At 43.7% G+C, this 19,598-nt stretch overlaps 1 protein-coding gene across 2 annotated transcripts; it reads right to left on the bottom strand.

The window, feature by feature from the left end:
• Window positions 1-1,680: 1,680 nt before the first annotated feature.
• LOC115659844 lies at window positions 1,681-11,800 on the bottom strand. Of its 2 annotated transcripts, XM_030580545.1 has the most exons (4): window positions 11,630-11,800; window positions 8,841-9,017; window positions 3,106-5,209; window positions 1,681-2,520 (listed from the first exon to the last, which is right to left on the bottom strand). In XM_030580545.1, exon 3 carries the CDS (start codon window positions 5,165-5,167, stop codon window positions 3,140-3,142), a length of 2,028 nt encoding a protein of 675 aa, XP_030436405.1. In that variant the 5' UTR covers window positions 5,168-5,209; window positions 8,841-9,017; window positions 11,630-11,800; the 3' UTR covers window positions 1,681-2,520; window positions 3,106-3,139. The 2 variants fall into 2 exon arrangements, with proteins under 2 accessions (XP_030436405.1, XP_030436403.1); XM_030580543.1 differs by lacking the exon at window positions 1,681-2,520 and having other exon boundaries at window positions 2,776-5,209.
• Window positions 11,801-19,598: the final 7,798 nt, after the last annotated feature.

Consider the following 19,598-nt stretch of genomic DNA (forward strand, 5'->3'; position numbering starts at 1 on the left):
CTGTCCCTCTATCTTCCATGTTCTGCAGTGCGCGGGGCAATTCCCCCACGAGCGTTCCATCCCGGTTCCCGCCTTCCAGCGACCCCCACTGCCTAGACCCTGCCTCATCTCCAAGCCGCTGCTCAGATCCTGTCCTGTAGCTCTCTCCCCTCAGACCCTGCTCTATAGTCCGCTCCAGTGCTTGCCCCTCAGCTCCAACTCCTGCACCCTTCAGACCCTGCCCTATAGCTCCCTCCAGTGCTTCTCCCTTGTCACCAGCTTCCCTACCTCTCAGGTCGTGCCCCTTCTCTCTAGCTCCCCCTCCCCACCCAGGCATAGTAACTTCTGTATTGTTGAAGCAGCTCCAATCTAGTCAACAGGGCCGTGTACGGGGGAAGGAGGGGCAAATTCTGTGAGCCTTGCATTTTGGGGTGACAATGCCCCCTGCCTCACAAACTACACCCATGCTCCCTCCACAGGCCCTCCCGTTGTCTCCTCTCCCCCATCCACACAATCCAGACCCAGCCCTGTGGTGTCCAGTGCTCCTGTCATCACAGACTCTGCTGCCTTGCTGCCTGACCCCTGCTCCCTCCCCACAGACCCAGCTTGTGATAATGTTTTTATATTTATTATTCTTAAGAACTGATGGTGCATCTAACTTCAAGTAATACTACTTTGTGCATAACAAGGAATAAGTTTATCTTGTGCATTTTACTCAAGAAGTACAAAGGAGGGTCAGTGCCTCTAAACCCTGGGGCTTTCAGGGTTAGAGTCAGCTTTGTAATGCTGGAGAAGCAACATACCTAAGCAGAGGCTGCACATAGGCCTATTTTCTGGGTATCTGGGCTTTGTTTAGGATTGGTTAATATACTAGGAACTGTTAAGGAATAGTATTCAGAAGATCCAGCTCCACAAGTTGCCATAGTTAGGGAACTATAAAATATTCTCTGCCAATAAAAACCAAATTAGAAGAGTTCCTATGGATTTTTTTTTCCTTTGAGGTGACCAGCTGTCTTCATACACATCACTAACTACACTCTCAGGACTTTAGTTTATAACAGCAGAACTACAATTTTTGTATTATACATTATATCAGTTTATTACAAAAATTCAGAATGTACATTAAAAATGAATAAAAGTGGGTTCAAAATTGGTAGTACAACAGTTAAAATATTTATGGTGTTATCCTACACTTTTACAATTCCAGACTATTTTAAATTGTTAATTCGTACTTGTACATAATTCATCTAATAATACCAGTTCCAAAAGAAAGCACAAGACAATACCATTAAGAAATTACAACTATCTTACAATTATTGTAATAATCCTTAGCCTTTTTATGTACAATATGCCACTTTGAATTTCAGACTTCTCTTTACTCCTGAGGGAATTCTGTGCCAATGTGCATGTGCAGAATTTACATCCCCGTCAGATTTCTTTGCTTCCTCACAGAAAACTAGATCCTGCCTCATTTCCAAGCCTCCTCTCAGATCCTGCCCTGTAGCCCCCTCCCCTTTTCCTGATGGGAAAGCAAAGGGAAGCCACAAGAGCAGTCATGTGAGCCCTCCCCAGCAATATATTTCGGGTACCTAGGGCAGCCAGCAGAGAGGTAAATCACTGTGAGGCAGTGGACAGGACTGGGGAAGACCTGGCTGGTGGCTCCAACCCTGCACCAGGCTCAGCTGCTAGTCCTGGCTGGGCTGGGGAGGACAGGACTTCCTCTTTCCCTACATGGCATCTGGGCCCAGGTCAGACCCACCCCCAGATTTCTCCCCCAGTTGCAGGGACCTCTGCAAACTGCACCCCGCCCCGCTTCCTGCACCCATCACTCCTCAGCTGCAGGAAGAAGGATCCCTGTTCAGGGAGCTACTCCTCCATCCGCCCAACCCCCATGGAGCCAGACCCTCCTGCTAAGCCTCACTCCCCACTCAGAACCCCTCTGATGAGCCCCACCTCCCCTGCACCACTCCGACGAGCCACCCACACTCAGATCCCCACCCCACCAAAACGCCAACCAGCTGCACCTGGATCCCCATCCCACTGAGCCCCACTCCCCCAGCATCTGAACACCACTGAGCCCCCCACACCCAGACCCCTCTATAGAGCTCTGTCCTCCTCACACCAACCCCCCTCTGCTGAGCCCCAACCACCTTCACCTGGACCCCCCCTGCAGAGTCCCATTACCGTTGCACCCAGAACTCCACAACAAGCCCCTGTGCATCCAGTTCCCTACACTTGGATCCCCCACTGAGCCGCCTGCACCCAGGTTACCCCACACAGAACCTTCTCAACTACCCCTGGATTCCCCGACACTAACCCCCGTCACACTTGGCTCCTGCCTCCCTATACCTGGCGCACCTGGCATGGAGGGGAAGGGCCCCACGGTGTGTCAGGGGCAGGCCTAGTCCTAGTGCTGTGTCAGGGTTGGGTGCAGTCTCACCACTGAGTCCGTATCCCAAGGGGTAGCTGCACAATAATCTCCCACCTCTGTGCAGCCAGTGGCCTATGCTCCCCAATGCCATGAAGAGCCTCCACATTTATCTGAAAAATAAAATGTATAGAGTTTTGCAAAATTTTAAAATATTGTGCACAGAATTTTTATATTTTTGGTGTAGAAATTTTTGGCACAGAATGCCCTTAGAAGTATCTCTTAACAGAGTCTAAGTACAAATTATTCAAGAGTAGTGCCCTCCAAAACATATATAAAAAAGCAGGTTTTATTTAATTTTCACCCAGCCATCTGGCACCTGACTGAGAGTATTGTACTGAGGCACAGAAATGTAGTGTTACGTTGTGTATCACTCAATATAAAAATATGCCATGACTGTATTACATTAATAGGCTAATGGGGAGGGGTTTTTGGTGCACTGTCTAATCAGCATCTTCAGTCAAGTGTGGCCCCCACCAAATGAATTACTATTAGAGCATGCCTCATTAATTTTACTTTAGTTTTTCAAAAATCTTTTTCTAAAAAGGGTTGTGTGGCTTTATGCAATGTATCTTTCCTCTATGAAAAGTAGTTCTTACTAAATGAATGGGAAAACAGATTTGTAGATAGAACAAAATTTGAAATGCATGAGTCAAATAGTTCAATTGCAATGCGCCATTTTGAAAATCCTTGCTTACTTTTTTAAAAGAGATCCTCTTCACTTGAGTCTTTTCAAAATATATCCTCCTCAGAGTCATCTGTAGCGTCCTTGCTATTAGCAATTGCATAAAACTCATTATTAAACAAAGATATCATCTCTTTGGATGGTTGAAACTGGTTGCAGCAAATCTTATTTCGGTGCATATGGGCCCTGATCCTTAAGATATTTTCAAGTAGGCTGTCCTGCAGTCTGTTCTTTAACTTGGTTTTTATCGAGTTCATTTGTGAGATTGTACATTCCACAGCTGCAGTGCTGAACGGCAAGGTGAGAAGGGCAAGGGCAAATAATCCAAGCTCAACAAAATCCTTATCACCAACTTCATCTGTGTGTTTTGCAACTTCTATCCAGAACTGTTCTATTTGGCTATCTTCTGTGTTTGTCCATGAGACTGCATCCAGATTTCTCCATTGCTGTTTCAACTTGATATGATCCCCTCTACATAAGGACAAGAAAGACAGGGTTGAGAATTCAGGTTTTGTAGGACTTAGAACAACTGAAGGGTTCAGAGCACTAAGAGATTCTAGATGATGGACATTTGGAGGCAGTCGGAGCTTTATTTGCTTAGCAAACTCAAGGATACAATCTCGACATCTGCTTTGGATGGTCTCTACCGTATGTGAGGAAAGATTTGCATTTATTAATTCAGACAGGAACGCTGATCCAAAGTTAACCTCTGAAAGAGGCATGTAGTTCCTGTTACAGTGAATGTCATAATTTACAATGGATGACCATGTTGTAAAGACACAAGGTTTCATGACTCTTTGCACCAAATTCTGATAGAACAGCATTAATTCAGCAATAAGATTAACTGGATTGACTGTTTCAAATTGAAGTAACTTGTTGATCCTATTAGCTTCCTGAATAAGAGGCTGCAGAAAAACGAGATAGAGTCTATTTACTGGATCAGAATACATTTGATAGAGAAGCTCAGCACTGTAGTCCCTTTCATTGTCTCTTATAGACTGAAAGTGCAACATCAGAGTTTCATACTGATCAAGTACTCGGTTAATACAAGGGCTAATGGACAGCCATCTTGTCTCAGTAAGCTGCAGTATTTTCAGGAAATTCTCTCCAACATTAATGGCAGCATACAGTTCATGGTACCTCTTCTGGTGGAAAGTGCTATGGGAAAACCACAAGTATGTCCGTGAAACCATATACTCTATGTTCAATGGAAGCACATCAATGGCTTTTGAAGAGCACAAATAGAGAGAGTAACTTACATATTTGATGAAAACTCCACAAGGATTGAGTTCATAAAACTTTTTGAGCAATGAATTTTTATTTCCACATAAGCTTGTATTGAAACCATCAGCAGCAATCCCAACACACTTTTTTATGTTCAGCTTGTTGTCATTTAGAAATGTCAAGAGGGCTTCTGTGATAGTACCACTTCTAGTCAAATTAATGATCCCTGCAAAGGATGATACAATACATTTAAGCTTGTTGCTAAAGTATCTTACTATCAAGCAAAGTTGCTTTTGTGCTGATACATCTGTACTTTCATCAATAATCAATGAATAGTGTCCATTGCCAATGTCTCTCAGAAGTTCTTCATGTACAGTAGGCCCAATGACATTTCTAATCAGTGTGGAGCATTTTGTTCTATGCAGACTGATGTCTTTCTCTGCTATCCCTCCAACAATGCAGCCTAGGTGATCCACTGTAAAAATGCTCATATTGCAAGCTATGTGTGCCGCTAGCTTCAGTGCGCACACATTAACAGATTGATCCATTTTGGCTTGCGTGATATCATCGTCAAATGAATTTTGGTTTTCAACTTCAAATTCAAATGAATGTTTTTTCATATCAGAAGAACATGAAAATAAAGCAACATGTCTCTTGTGCTTTTTGGTTTTACTGTGTGCAACCAAATCACTATGATGGGCTCGGATTTCACATGCGCAATATTTGCATGCTGCCTTTGTGTCATCTCCAGGTATACTTCGAATCCATTCTTTTAATCCAGTTTCCCTTTCCCAATCTCGACAGTATCTTTTTCCATACTTTTCCCACTTCCCAAGTGGTTTAGGCGCCATCTATGGTCATGTGTTATGGGCTTCTATAAGAACATAAGATTCCTTAAAAATAAAAATAGTTAATTACTATAAATCTCCCAAGATAAAAAAGTTACATGAAAAATCTGAAATCCCTTATTGGAGAATTAAAAAAAAAAAAGGTAACATTAAAAAAAAAGAGGATTTAACCAATAAATTCTGACAACTAGTTCAAACTCTTCAAAAGGAAAAGGCTCACTAAACATTAAAAAAAAATTCTATATGTAAGTGTAACTCAGGATCCAAATATTCAAACCTGTTAAAAATTTCATCTGAATATAGACTACTAGTTCAAAAAGTTCATAGGGTACTTTAATAAAAATGGTAGACAGCAAATTTTACAACCATAGGATGCTTTCTTCTTCCTAAATGGGAAAAAAGTTATATAGGACATAATTAACATGTTCCCTCGAAGTATTTTACTAATAAATGTCTTTTGCCTAATGCCCAAAATTGGGATTAAGAATCCTGGGTTCTATTCACAGCTCTGTCCAGACTTCTTGTGACATTCAGCAACTCACCTGAATCTCTAATTAGGCACCGAAATAAAAATGGACTGATTTTCAAAGGTGTTGAAGCCCTCAAGCTCTACAGACATTAGTGAAATCTGAAGTTTATCAACATTTCTGATGGTCAGCCCATTTGTAAATTTGTGCCTAATTAGGAATTTAAGTGCCTAAGAGTAGACAAACAGTTTTAAAAATTTTAACCTCAACTCTGTGTTTTGGTTTATCCATTTGCAGGGACAATACTTGTCTACTATGCAGATGTTGTGAGTCTTAATTAATGTTTTTAAAGTGTTTTGAGATCTTTGGATGGAAAGCAGTATGTAAGTGATAAGTAAAAATCACTGTTTAGCTTAATAACATCGTACAATCTTATAATATTACTCAATATATCACCAAAATACTCTCCATATAGAAGATATTAATCCCCACTGTAGCGTGGTGTTTATCTCACTCCTGCCCTTCAGGGCTTAAAACAGCCCAGGAGAGGGCTGTGGCTGAGGCAAGAAGCCCAGGTTGATTGGGGAAAGAAGGCTCAGCTGTGGCCATGCCCCAGTCAGGCCCAGCTGGCACCTAAGGGGCTGTGAGCCAGAAGCCCAGGCAGTCTATTTCTGTTTGTTGAGGGAGATAGGCTGGGGAATACCTGAGTGAAGCAGGGCTGAAGTGCTCTAGCCTGGAAAGCCCGAGGCTGTTGACTAGCAGAAGGCAAATAGGTACTGGGGGTTGCAAAGGGCAGCTCAGAGGTAGGCAAAGCTAGCAGGTCCAAACCCAACCTTGTCAGTGATGAGTAGGCTGATACTGCAGTCTGCCCCAGGGTGTGGGGGCTAGATAATTACTGGCAGCAGCTGTATACTGAGGTGGGGATAGTGAGTGGGGGTTCCCTGGGGAGGGGAGACTGTAAGACTGAAGGGTTACTGCCAGGAGGTGGCACCCCAAATAAAGGGGCACCAGGTCCTGGGAGGGGTGTGGGAGCCAAGAGCCAGTGAGACACTGGCCTGCAGAGGGTACTCTGGAGAGCTAATTCCTGGAAGAGACCAGCAGAAGAAGAGACCACTGGGTAAGTCCAACTCCCTTGTACCACTCTTCCCAAAAAGTGCATACCCTGTATTAAAGGGGAAAAATGTCCACAGAGAATCTAATTTCAGGTTGTATTATACAAACTATATTATCAAAGCAAAAGGAGAATGAACTGCTCACGTGACTAGTAAGGTCTCTGATTCTTGAGGACACTACTTCTAATCAACTCCATGTTGGTTGGGACCAGACTTTTAAAGGTATTTAGATGCCTAAAGATACAAATAGGCACCTAAATACCTTTAAAAGTCTGGTGCTTGGTGACTGGAAATCATGGCTACCTGATAGCTGCCTAGTGATCTATGAAATTAGTTGATGGTTTCAGTCCAAAGCTGCCTACCTCACAAGTTCCATTACTGCAACTATTACACTTGGTGCAGTCTTAGTAGAGAGGCCAAAGACAGAATTGGTCACATTGTTAGATCCACAAGAGTTTGGGCAGTTCAGTACTTAACTTTCAAGCACCTTGCCACCTACAGCCTTGATCAGGCATGTACGATCCCTATACAATGCATGAGAAGAGCTGGACATCTAAGAATGGGGTCGCAAAAGCTAGAATAGTGAGCAGGGACCAACCTAAACTAGCCAATATGAAATGCTGAAGAGAGGTGCCACCACTCAAAGGCACTTAGGTACCCAAGTCCAAGCTAGACTGTCCATCTCCACTAAGGATTCTCAGCCAAAACCCCTTCTCTGGAATTACAGGAGGTATCTACACTGTTTTGGTTTTTGAAGACATGCCACAGAGGTGGTAGAACCCTATCTTAATAATTTTTAGCTCAGTGATTAGACCATTCACTCAGGATATAGATGACCCAGGTTCAATTCCCCCTCTGCCTGATGTGGAGAAAGATTTGAACTTGGGCCTCCCATGAGAGTACCCTAATCACCGCCTATGGCATAATCTGGTATGAGTCCCTCAATTTATCCTGTGGAAGCTGTTCCACTGTGAATAAGTAATTAAATATGCTCTGGAACAGAGTGAGAATGACTCTCTATAGCTGTTAGTGGCTTTGGCACTCACCTGGGATGTGAGACACTGAGGTTCCAGTCCCCTTGCTCCGATGCATATTTGATTATTTATAAAAGTGGAACAGTTTCAACAGGAGAGAGTTACATGTCCCAGAATACCCCATAGGCCAGTGGTTAAGGAAATCACAAAGTAAAGGAAGACAAGTTCAATTCCTTTCTCCACCTCAGGCACAGGGAGAACTGAACCTTGGTCTTTTATATTCTGGGTGAGTGCTCTAACCACTGGGCCAAACATTATAAGGGGGCAACACTGCCACCACCACCTCTTTTGTATGGGTAAATGTTCTGGATCAGGCTTGATAGGCAGAGGAACACTTAGTTTGAGGACCCTGCCCGACTCAGGTGCCTGACACCTAGACTGAGGTGGCCATGCACATGCTCACTGGCAAAAACCTAGGGACTTTACCAAGGGAAATTTAAGCACCTACGGACTTTAGAGTGAGGCAGCAGGTGAGTAGGGATTTTGAGGACCTTAGTGGTGCTTAACATTGGCCTTAAGCATTTAAATTGTTTTGTGGATCTGGCTCACAGTGACTAAACTTCGCTCTCACCCCAAAACTGATCTTGCAAACTGAGGCATAGGCCCAGTGACAGCTTGTAATGAAGGCAAAAACATCTGTATGTACTTTTTTGTGAATACATCTTCAAGGATGTCAATGGTCATCTTTCATAAGCGCAAAATTCAGTTAAAATCCCAATATGTCCTTGATTTGAATCCTATTCTCTGCATCAAACTAAAGAAGGTGGTAAATATGTTTGATTTTTAATTTCCATCTCAAAAGAAAAGTTTCCTGGGATATTCAAAAAATTAAATCCAGCAACATCTTTCTTTTTTAAAAAAAAAAAAGTTTCAAGAAATCTGTGCAAAGAAACACAACATTTCAACACAGTAAAAATACTCCAATGAAATATAAAATACATAGAAGACCAGAAGAAAAAATAAATGCTGAGTATTTTAAGCCTTAAGAGCATCAGACTTGATTTATTTAGTTATTTACAGAGCATGAGCTTCTTTCTGCTGTTCCTTCTGTTCTGGTACCAACCTTTTCTTTATTCAGAAGTACTCCTCTTGACCACCAAGTATTTTCTCTTCTCTTCGTATTTCTCTTGGTGTCCTGGGATTGCCCCTATCACAGTAGTTGTAGAATGCTTACTCAACTTCATAGAAAATTTTTGAAATCCGCAACACTTTGCTCTCCATTACCGGAAGATATCAAGATCTACCAAAAAATAAAAACCCAACCTAATTCTCAGCAATGTGTCTTGAGAATCAACAATTAGGAACAATCCTAAAACAAGCTGTAAAAAATATTTTTCCATCTATGTCAGACATTTCTAACATGCCCATCGTTGTAAGGGAAAAGAGCGGGAAATGCAATCTAATTTATGTAAATATACTCTGATATCTAGGTGATGGTCACATTGAAAATCCCTAAAAAGAGTAGAATCTAAGCCCCATATACACTGAGACACATTAATTGGTCTGTAAGAGATCTTGTATTTCATCTCTGCTACTTTTAGCTTTTATTTTAATTCCCTCCTATTCACCCCTTATGTGTTTTTTTTGCTTTGTATTCTGAACATTGTCAGGTTTGGTCTTGGCCTGATTGATCTACAGAGCCCTACAAATCTGTGGATTTATATTCTCAGACCATTTTTGCAGATTGCAGCTCAGATGTGAATATAAACCTTTTATCTAGAGCCCTACAAATCTGCAGATACCTGCTTTATATCCACAGATACAAATTTTGTATTTGTGCAGGGCTCTACTGACCTATTCCAGTAGGGAAATTCCACATTCAAGGTTCTTTTCTTTTTTTAAAACGTTTATATCACACTGTCTTAATGACCAACAGAGAGCTTTTTTTATATTAAACCTGGTTTTCCTTTTAAAAAAGAGAAGCCACCAGCACAATCAATCCTATAATACCAAACTAGAGCATATATTTGCAATAGAGGAAAAACTGACTAGAAAATTAAGATTCATTTCAACCTTCTGATTATAATTTAAAAATAGTTTTACAATATCTAACACTTTTCAGAGTCATTTTATGTGGGCAAAGAGTGGTTCCTAAATGGAGCTCCCAGAGATGACTATATGTGATAGTGGACAATTACTGTTTAAAATACATGGCATTTTTAACATGTTGTATTTAAAACTGGTTCTATAGATAGTTGAATAGTGCAACTGTATGGGGTGCTCCTTTGGCAGCCAAAGCAGTAATAAAGCTTTTTTTTTTTTTTTTAATAAACAAGACTTTCAGAGTGCCTTCCATCTAAATAACTAAGAATGCTTTACATATAACTTAAGCCAATACAACAATTCTGTGAGGCAAGGAAATAGGCCAAGTCACTAACCATTCTGTTTCAAGGTGATACAAATTGGTGGCAGACCTGGAAATTTAACCCAAATTTCCTTTCTCCTAGTCCTATGCTTTATCACAAGACAATGACAGAAAGTGATAAGAGCTTCACTAGCATGTATGTGCGGATGTCAGGGCATTTAGCCCCCTGGTGGGGCAAAGATGGAAGAGAGTCTCCCCTCACTAGCTTTATCATATATTTAATTGTGAAAATATGTACAGCATTGGCAAAATTTTGTAAGAAATTGTAAGCTAAGAAAGGAAGCTGAGAACATTAACTCTCTCAACAGTACACAGCAATGGAGTTGGATTATGTTCAACTGATGGAAGGTCATTTGAAAGCAAAGCTAGACCTCTACATTTCAGATGGAATTTAAATGTATCAAGAACGGAGGTCCTGAAACTGGAGGTTGTGAGGTTATTATATAGGGGGGTAGGAGCTGTTAGCCTCCACACTAAACCTCACTTTGCCTCCAGAATTTATAATAGTGTTAAATATAAAAAAGTGTTCTTAATGTATGGCGGGGGGGGAGGGCTGCATTCAGACACTTGCTCTGTGAAAGGGGTCCCCCAGTACAAAAGTTTGAGAACTGCTGAGCAAGAATATTAGAAAAGTTTTTAGGTGAAACAAAAACTGATGAGAAACATGAACTATTCAATGGAAAATACACAGTAAGTTTTGGAAGCATTATTGCATCTATTTAAGTTTTTAGGAAGCGGTAGCAGAGCATGAAATTCCTGCTGATGGCTCTACAGATCCTTTCACTACAGTGTTTCAGTGGTCAGAGTTCTTGGACTTGGAGACCAGGAATCCAATTCTTACTCTGTCAAATGCTTCCTGTGCGACCGTAAGCCAGTGTATGACTATTATACGGTGGCACTGCTATGTATAAACACATTCTACATCAACAGAAGAGTTTTCCCATCAATTTAGTTAATCCACCCCTCAGAGAATGACAGATCAAAGGAAGAATTCTTCCCTTGATCTAGCTGCTTCTACAGTGGGGGTTAGATCAACCTAATTACATCAAAAGGACGGGAAGTTTCTCCTGGGCCAGACCAAGGCAGTTAAGTTAATCTAATTTGTAGGTGTAGACAAAGCCTCTGTCCCTGGGCCTCAGTTGCCAGCTGTACAATGGGAATAACAGCCCTTCCCTGCCTCTGCAGGGTGTTGTGGAAGGCGAGATAAATACGTTGAAGGCTGAGGCAGGGACCGGCAATAGGGAGCCATTTCAGCACCTAGATCTTCCCTCTCCTGGGGCTCAAGGCTCCTGTGCATTAGTCGGTCTCTCTCTGGGGCCCCCCTCACCCCCGCCAGCTCCGGCCCTTCGAGCTCGCCCCGCTCCCCTAGCGCGCCACTTTCCGCCCAAGGCTCTAGGCGCGAGAAGAGCCGTCCCTCCCCCACCCCCGCCGAGCACCGCCACACCGCCCCCTCCTCGCCACCGCTGCCGCGCCTGGGCCTCTCTTACACGCAGCGGACCCTGAGCTCGTCTCCCTGGCTGAGGGGGAGCCAGTAAAACAAAGGCAGCACGCGCCGGGCACCAGCGCTTCCTGATCGCGCCTTCCCATCACCGATATCGCCTCGGCCCGGGCAGCTACCGCTCAGCATAGAGGCAGGGCCCAATCAGCGCCCGGTTCTTCTGACTGACAGCCCGTTGTCCCAACAGTGCGGGTTGCTTCCGCCCAGACTCTCTGATCGACAGCAAAGCCTCCCAATCGGCTGTTGCTCAAAGAGCTAGGGGCCCGGCGCCCCAAGGCGCTCACTGCAGGCTTGAAGGAAGCGGAGAGCGTGTGCCTTCACAGCGCCATCTGCTGGGCGAAAGAGGGAGTAACTGCAATGTAACGATATGACAGGTTAGAGCAGTGGGCCGCAACGTGGTGCATTTATGTGCACCCGCCTAGTGCTCAGCAGGGGAAACAAGCCGCAGCCCCCCGGTTGCCGGGGATAGAGAACTGCCAGGGCTGCAGGCGCCTGTGTTCTCTGGCCCCAGCAGGCGCGGGGCCCGCCTAGTGCCCAGCAGGGGAGAGATGCAAGGGCCCCCCGCCTGCTTGGGAGAGAGTACTCCGGGATTGCAGGCTGTGCAGCATCTCTCAGGCTTCTCCGTGCACTGCCCAGAACTGCCGCCAAAAAAACTCAAAACAACAAACGAAAAATACCATGCTCTGCCTCTGCAAAATGGACCAAATGCTGCCCCTTAGCATGTGCTGACACAGGCACATGCTTGTTCCACTGGTGCCTGGAGCCAGCCCTGTGTGAGAGTATTCTTCCTGCACTGATATGCTGTTTTCTTGTGCTTTGCAATTTATTTTTTAACATTTTGCTCCAAAATTAGTGGTTCAAATAAGAGACAACGTACATATTATTTCAACCCAGAATGGGAAGAATATTAAATATGATGTTTTTCGTATTATTTAATGTACAAATACCAAATAAGCCTTGAAAAATTGTTGGTGCCCGCCCCACTCTTGTGAAAACATGAATGTGCTACTGGCCACAAAAAGGCTGGGGACCACTGGGTTAGAGTCTATTGATTATGCAATTAATATTAATCATTTGTTAAATATTTATATAAAATCTCATTCAATATTCTAACGCACCCTTTCCCCCAACAAAGGATATCAAGATGTTTTGAAAACAGTGGCCCTTATCCTGCATCTGTATCCACTATCACAACTACCTATACCTAGATAGAGTCCTATGCAAGAGTTGAAGTCTGTGCTGCTGACAAATCCTGATGTAGGTTCAAGGCCTTCATGCATAAGGAACTGTGAAATGTAGCAACCTCTGATGAGGAGAGTGTGACAGTTAGCAGCGACCCCCTAATAGCTAGTAGTTTTATAATAGCTGGCAACCATTAGGAGAAATTGGACACCTCATGGACACAGTAGCCTGAACTTTTGAACTGTCTTTCCTTATCAGTCTTGAGGCAGTTGAAGCTGGTCCCAAGCTGGTTTTTGCTGAGCAGATTGAAGAAGTTCAGGGTTTGCTAACCACCAATCAAATGCTAACACAACCAAAGCCTGTGTGTGAGTGTGTATAAAAGATTCTTGGGTTTTGTATGGAATAGAGTTTTTTGTACCAAAGTACAGAACTCTCTTTTGTTCTGCAGAATAAAGCAACCTTTCCTTATCCCTGTGTGGCTGTCACTGGCTCTCAGCTAGGCGGACCCGACATTTCGGTAACAAGAGCATCAGCTAACATACTTCACAACTGCAAGATGCAAAGCAAGGAACTATTTTATGCAACAAGGTTGCTGGAGAAAATAGGTGGAGTTTCAAAACGTGCCAGGGAATCTTCAACATCTGTGCGGGTTAAAGAGATTCTGTCATCCCAAAGGCACACACAGCAACTTGGGCATGTAGAAAGTTAGGTTGTCAGCTCTCTTTGCAATTTGCTAGGAATCCAAGGAAGGAGAAAGCAAATTACATCAGCCATTATCTTTATGGGTTTGTCTCCTTTCGTGCTTCTTTATAAAAGAGGCCTGAAGAGTTGTTTTTTATTTCAGATGTGCTTTTCTGGTTGACTTTTACATGAGAAATTAGAATTTACTCCATTGTTTTTTCTTGTGAGATTGAGGCACTACAGAAGTCACCTTGCACCTGGAAGAGTTTTTTTTTATTCAGGTTCATTTCTTTATGAGAAGATCTTTTTTAACTCAGACACCTTATAACTTCTCATGCAAGAAATTTTATGTCTGTTAAAGATTGCTAAGGATTTAGGCCCAATCATGCAAAGATTTATGCACACATTTAATTTTGTGCACTTTGAGTACTCCCACTGAAGTCAATGAAACCACTCACAGTGTGTAAGAGTTAAGCACACGATTAAGTCATCACAGGAGTCTTAGATTGAGATCTACACTATGAATTTTTACTGGTATAATAATATCAGGTGGAGGTGTGATTCTTTACAACATTTTCATACCAGCTAAAAGCCTAGAGCAAATTATTATGCCAGCAAAATTTCATTTGGGGAACTGGTGCAAGCTATATCAGCAAAATAACTCTTGCCTGTATAAGCTGCATCTTCATGAGGGGTGTTGCCAGAATAAAAATACCAGCAAACCCTTTGCAGTGTAGGCGAGGCCGTACAGAGCTCTCAGTCCACATCCTGTAAAAAGACTTCACCAAAAAAAAAAAGAAAAAAGGCAGCCTAGTTTTGTTTTTAAGTTTTTGGACCTCCATTATAAGTCTCATTTTTTCTAGGCATGTCACCTTTAAAGACAGAGAACAAAAAGCCTTCACTGACTTGTTCACTTCTCCATCAAACACCTGTTTTCTCTCATACTTACATGCCTAGCACAGCCCCTACGCATACACACCAAAAAAAAAAAAAGTTTTTAAAACCACCTCCACCCTCCTTTAGATTCAGTTCTGGTAATGGCTGGAGAGGCTGCTATACTGTGTGCTGCTAGCCTATACAAAATATGCTCTACATCACCGTTACCCTATCCTCCTGTTGCAGGGGGGCAACAGTTGGGGTTCGTTTGCCCGGTGTGCGTATCCCCAATGACCACACCGGAGTGGAGAAGCAAGTATCTTTGAGTCAAATAAGGTGCAAGAAGATATAAAATCTCAGATCATGCACGCATCACTATCCGTTGCCATGTCTTATATACCTTACTTGTTTACAAAGATGTTCACAAGTGCTACAATTCATCATTTACAATTCATTAACTACCAGATCTTTTAATTAACTATATCCTTAACCCATACTACTGACCCCCCCCTTGATCGATTACATCTTGTACCATAAACAAAAGAACACAAGAAAATGATAAATGATTACATGTACTCATGCTAACTTTAAAGGAACATACTGTTTAGCTCGAAAGGCAGTCGTAGGCCTGAGAATGTAAACTTCTGACCCCACCCCATATTGCCAGTTACCTGGAGCCCTGCACCCTCCAACAATCCTCCCTTAGAGAATACTCAAAGGCCTTTCGTTGAGTTTTCTCATATTCATTACTTAGAATAAGGTCAAAGGGCAAGCCACCTGATGTTGGCAGCGAGACTGCCCTAAGGGGGTACATTTCTGTTGGCTGACGGAGGGCAGAAAGACAACTTTTACAACAAGGCACTCCTATCTGCAGACCACAGCAGAAGAGCAAACCAATTGCTATTACCACTAGCAGGGAGGTAAAAATGCTTTTAAGCCACCCAAACCAATTACCAAAACCCCAAGAACCCCACCAATTATTGTCACTATTTTGCATTATGTGAGTGACAATGTCACACAACTTAGCCAGTCTATTTTCAATGCTTTGGCTGTGATCAGAAAGGTTAAAGCAACAGAGACCCTTAAATTCCTCACAGCCATGATTATGCCTTAAGAGGAGGTAATCTATTGCAGCGCGATTTTGGAGTACCCCTTCTCGGACCCCTGTGAGTTCCGAGGCCAAGTCAGAGATTAAAGTGGAAGTTAGATTAATGGACTTGGCAAGGGCACAGGCCACTTTAGCAAGCTGGAGCTCTGCATCTAAGGCCAGGCCTGGGACTCCGACCAATGAAGTAGCAAGGGCTATGGCCTGAGATTTAGACACCAGATTTACCTTAGAATCACATGTTTCGTCCAGAGGCAGCCACGCCGAGCCCTCCGGGCTCGGGTACATCCAGGTGTCTTTAAAACTAGAGCATGGCCAGGGACAACCCCCATGGTTAATCATCCGAGAGAACAAGGGCCTCCCGAACTGTTAGCTTGGACATAGGTAAATGCAGTTAGTCTGCAGAGCAAAAACCACCCACGGGGAAGACATAAGTATGCATAAAAATAAGAAGTCGGGGTTGGGGAAACAGAACAATTCATCTCATGGTTGGTTAAATTAGTATCAACCTTTCATGCCCCTACAATAGTAAAACAGGAAGTAACATTTGAGGACACGGCCATTAGCCTAATCTGAAGACGATGTTGGTTTGTATAGGGCTTAGGACTGAGATAGAACCAAACGGAGACAGATGCCCAGCTGTCAATTTAATATTGATACCAGCAAGTTTAGTATATTTGTGAATTTCTTGCAAGGGCGTAGCCACCCCCACAAAACAAGTAGTAAATACAGACCCTAAAGTGTAACCACTCCCTACACAAAAGTGGGAAGAATTAGAGGCTGTGACAGCTAAAAGGGCCCACCAGTTATTTTCTGGGGAGCGGAAGGATAAAGGGGCCAGCTGTCCAGAGACAATAAACACCCATACAAGTATTAAAAACGTGGCCAAATTAGAGTGATTTGCGTTTAAACAATAACTTGAGTCCCAAATCTTCCGATTCTCCGGTTCCGGTAGGCTGAACCGTCCACTGCTTAGTGTCTGGATTCTGCTGTGAAGGTACAGCTTTTAGTCGGGAGTAGTGAATCCAGCTCTTGTGTCCCTCTACTTTAGCCGCTGTGTGGGAAACCAGTAAGACGAGATAGGGTCCCTTCCACTTTACCAGGAGGTGTTCGTCCTTCCAGGTACGAACAAGGACGAAGTCACCTGGCTGTAGGGAATGGACAGGTGCATCCAAAGGGAGTGGCTGAGAGTCCTTAACGTACCTGTAAAAAGAACATAAAACAGCAGACAGAGAACACATATACTGAAACAAATATCCACACCCAGCCTCCCATTCCCCTAGCAGGATCGGGGTACCATTCATAGGCCATGCCCTTCCAAACATAATCTCGAAGGGGCTTAAACCAGTTCTATCCTTAGGAAGAGCCCTAATGCGGAGTAAAACCAAAGGTAGGGCATCAGTCCACTTTAAAGACGCTTCCTGACATATTTTGGCTAGGTGCCTCTTGAGTGTCTGATTAGTGCGTTCTACCACTCCACTGGCCTGTGGCCTCCAAGGGGTGTGAAATTTCCAGTTGAGCTGGAGGATATCCGAGACATTCTGGACAATTTTTGAGGTGAAGTGTGTTCCCTGGTCAGACTCCATCCATCGAGGCAGGCCAAATCTAGGAAAAATCTCTTTAACAAGTTTAAGAGCCACAGTCTTAGCAGTGTTCCTCGGTTAATACTGCGATCCTTCTTTTGATGAGCCTGTAGTGCATTACTGCTACCTTTAAGGGGAGTTGTACGGCTTCCAAAAGCCGAAGAATTTGTAACCCGTGCTTGACCGGAGAGCCTTGAGCCATCAGTAATCCCCTTTGTTTCCACAGACCTGCATGGGCATGTAGCACACCAAAAGCATATTTAGAGTCCGTGAAGATATTAACTCTTTTTCCTTTTGACAATTCAAGCGCACGAGTTAAAGCCACTATTTCAGCTAACTGGGCTGAGGTACCGGGGGGGCAGGCTTTTTGCCTCCACAGTTTCATGGAGAGACACAACAGCATAGCCCGCCCTTCGAAGTCCATTTACAACAGTACTACTGCCATCCGTGTACCACTCATAGTCTGCGTTAAGGAGAGGTTGATCTTCCAAATCCTGATGGCTGGAATACTGGGCATCTATAACTTCCAAGCAGTCATGTTCTTGGCCCTCTGTTTCTGGCAGCAAGGTGACTGGGTTAAGGGAGGGGCAAGCCTGCAGGGTAACTTCGGGGTTCTCTAAGAGCTTAGCCTGATACCGGGCTACCCGAGCTTGGGTTAGCCAGAGACCCCCCTTTGTGTCCAGTAAGGCTTGGACCATATGTGGAGTGTATACTTGAACAGCCCCCCACCCCACCCCCGCCAAAGTTAGTTTTTCTGCTTCCTCTAACACCAGAGCTGTAGCTGCAACTGCCCGTAAGCATGCCGGCCACCCTTTAGCAACCTGATCCAATTGTTTGGAGAAATAAGCCACTGGACGTTTCCAAGAGCCCAATAACTGTGTAAGGAGTCCCAGGGCCACCCCCTTTCGTTCATGTACATACAATTGAAAGGGCTTAGAAAGATCGGGCAGACCCAGGGCTGGGGTTTCCATCAATTTTCTTTTTATTAAGGTAAAGGCATTATTTGCCTCTGTTGTCCAGTAAAATGGTTCCTGATCGGTCCCTTTAACACATTCATACAGTGGCTTAGTTAGCAGTCCAAAATCTGGAATCCACATGCGGCAAAATCCTGCCATTCCCAGGAATGCTCTAAGCTGCTTGCGATTCCGGGGAGTAGATCTGGAAGCCTAGGTAACGTACTTCAGGGAGGGCAATTTGGGCTTTATTTCTTGACACGCGATACCCCCGCAGCCCGAGAAAGTTTAAAAGACTTACGGTTGCCTGGAGACATACTTCCAGTCCCACTGCTGCTATTAATAAATCATCAACGTACTGCAGGAGAAGGACTTTGTTCTTATTTTCCCATTTTTCCAAGTCCCGAGATAAAGCTTGACCGAAGAGAGTGGGGGAGTTCTTAAATCTTTGTGCCAGCACCGTCCATCACAGCTACCTTTTATTCCTGTTTGCATCTTCCCATTCGAAGGAGGAAATTTCCTGGGACTGTGTGTCCACCAGAATCGTGAAAAAGGCATCCTTTAAATCGAGAACTGAGAAACATGAATACTGTCCCCCCACAGAGGCTAGCAGCGTATACAGGTTGGGCATGAGGGGGTGTAGAGTCTTAACCCGCTCGTTGACTGCTCTTAAGTCCTGCACCAATCGATAACTGCCGTCCGGTTTCTGGACTGGTAAGATAGGTGTATTCCAAGCTGAGTGACACTCCTGTAATACCCCACACTGAAGAAATTTATCTATAATTTTCTGTAATTCCTCCCTGGCCTCCTTCTAAGCATCAAGACTTTGCTCATATCTTCGTTCTGCTTCTGCCCGTGCCTTAGCTAAAACCTGGTTTTGCTCCACTTCAGAGAGGAGTGTTCACAGAAGTACCTGGCAGTCATCCCAGTCGGGTTTATGACTAACCAGACAACCTTCAAAAACTGAAATAAATCGGGAGGGGTTGGTAGAGAATTCCCCTGCCTGCGCTTTGAAAGCTGCTAGATCCACAGGATTAAAAGGAACATGAGAGTACACCTGCATAGTGGTTAACTCCTGAGTAGCCGTAGCATTGCGAGCGATTCGGGTTTCAGTAATTAAAGGGTACAAACCTGTGAAGGGCTCAATTGGCGGGGCTGAGGGGACTTTGTCACCATACAATGGGGGTGATGTGGCCGAATGTGACCCCGCTCCTGCTATTACAGTAAATAATGAGTTTTAAACATTTTCACAACTCTTCCCTAAGCCTGTTGGAATCAAATTACACAGCTTCAAAATATCTGTTTTGTTCCATAATGACATAAATATCTGACCATACATATGCTCATTCCATTTACCAATTCACTGACAAAATAAGAGAAGTTGGAGGATCGTATTATAATTAATCGAACCCTCCGGTGGCCACCGTTTCTGATCCTCCAGCTGATATTGAGGCCAGTCTATTGTACAATATCTTTTAGTTTACCTTTAGTTAGTGGATCCATTCCAAAGATTTTCCAATTACCGAGAACGCAACCAGAATGCATTCTAAAGGCATGCACGCTACCTTATCCTGTGCT

This window comes from Gopherus evgoodei, chromosome 11 (assembly GCF_007399415.2).
Source record: "Gopherus evgoodei ecotype Sinaloan lineage chromosome 11, rGopEvg1_v1.p, whole genome shotgun sequence".
In the NCBI taxonomy this organism is placed as follows: domain Eukaryota; kingdom Metazoa; phylum Chordata; order Testudines; family Testudinidae; genus Gopherus; species Gopherus evgoodei.

What these genes read in the sequence shown, in the direction of transcription:
- LOC115659844 (XM_030580545.1), bottom strand. Translation starts at nt 5,167, where the DNA reads ATGGCGCCTAAACCACTTGGGAAGTGGGAAAAGTATGGAAAAAGATAC.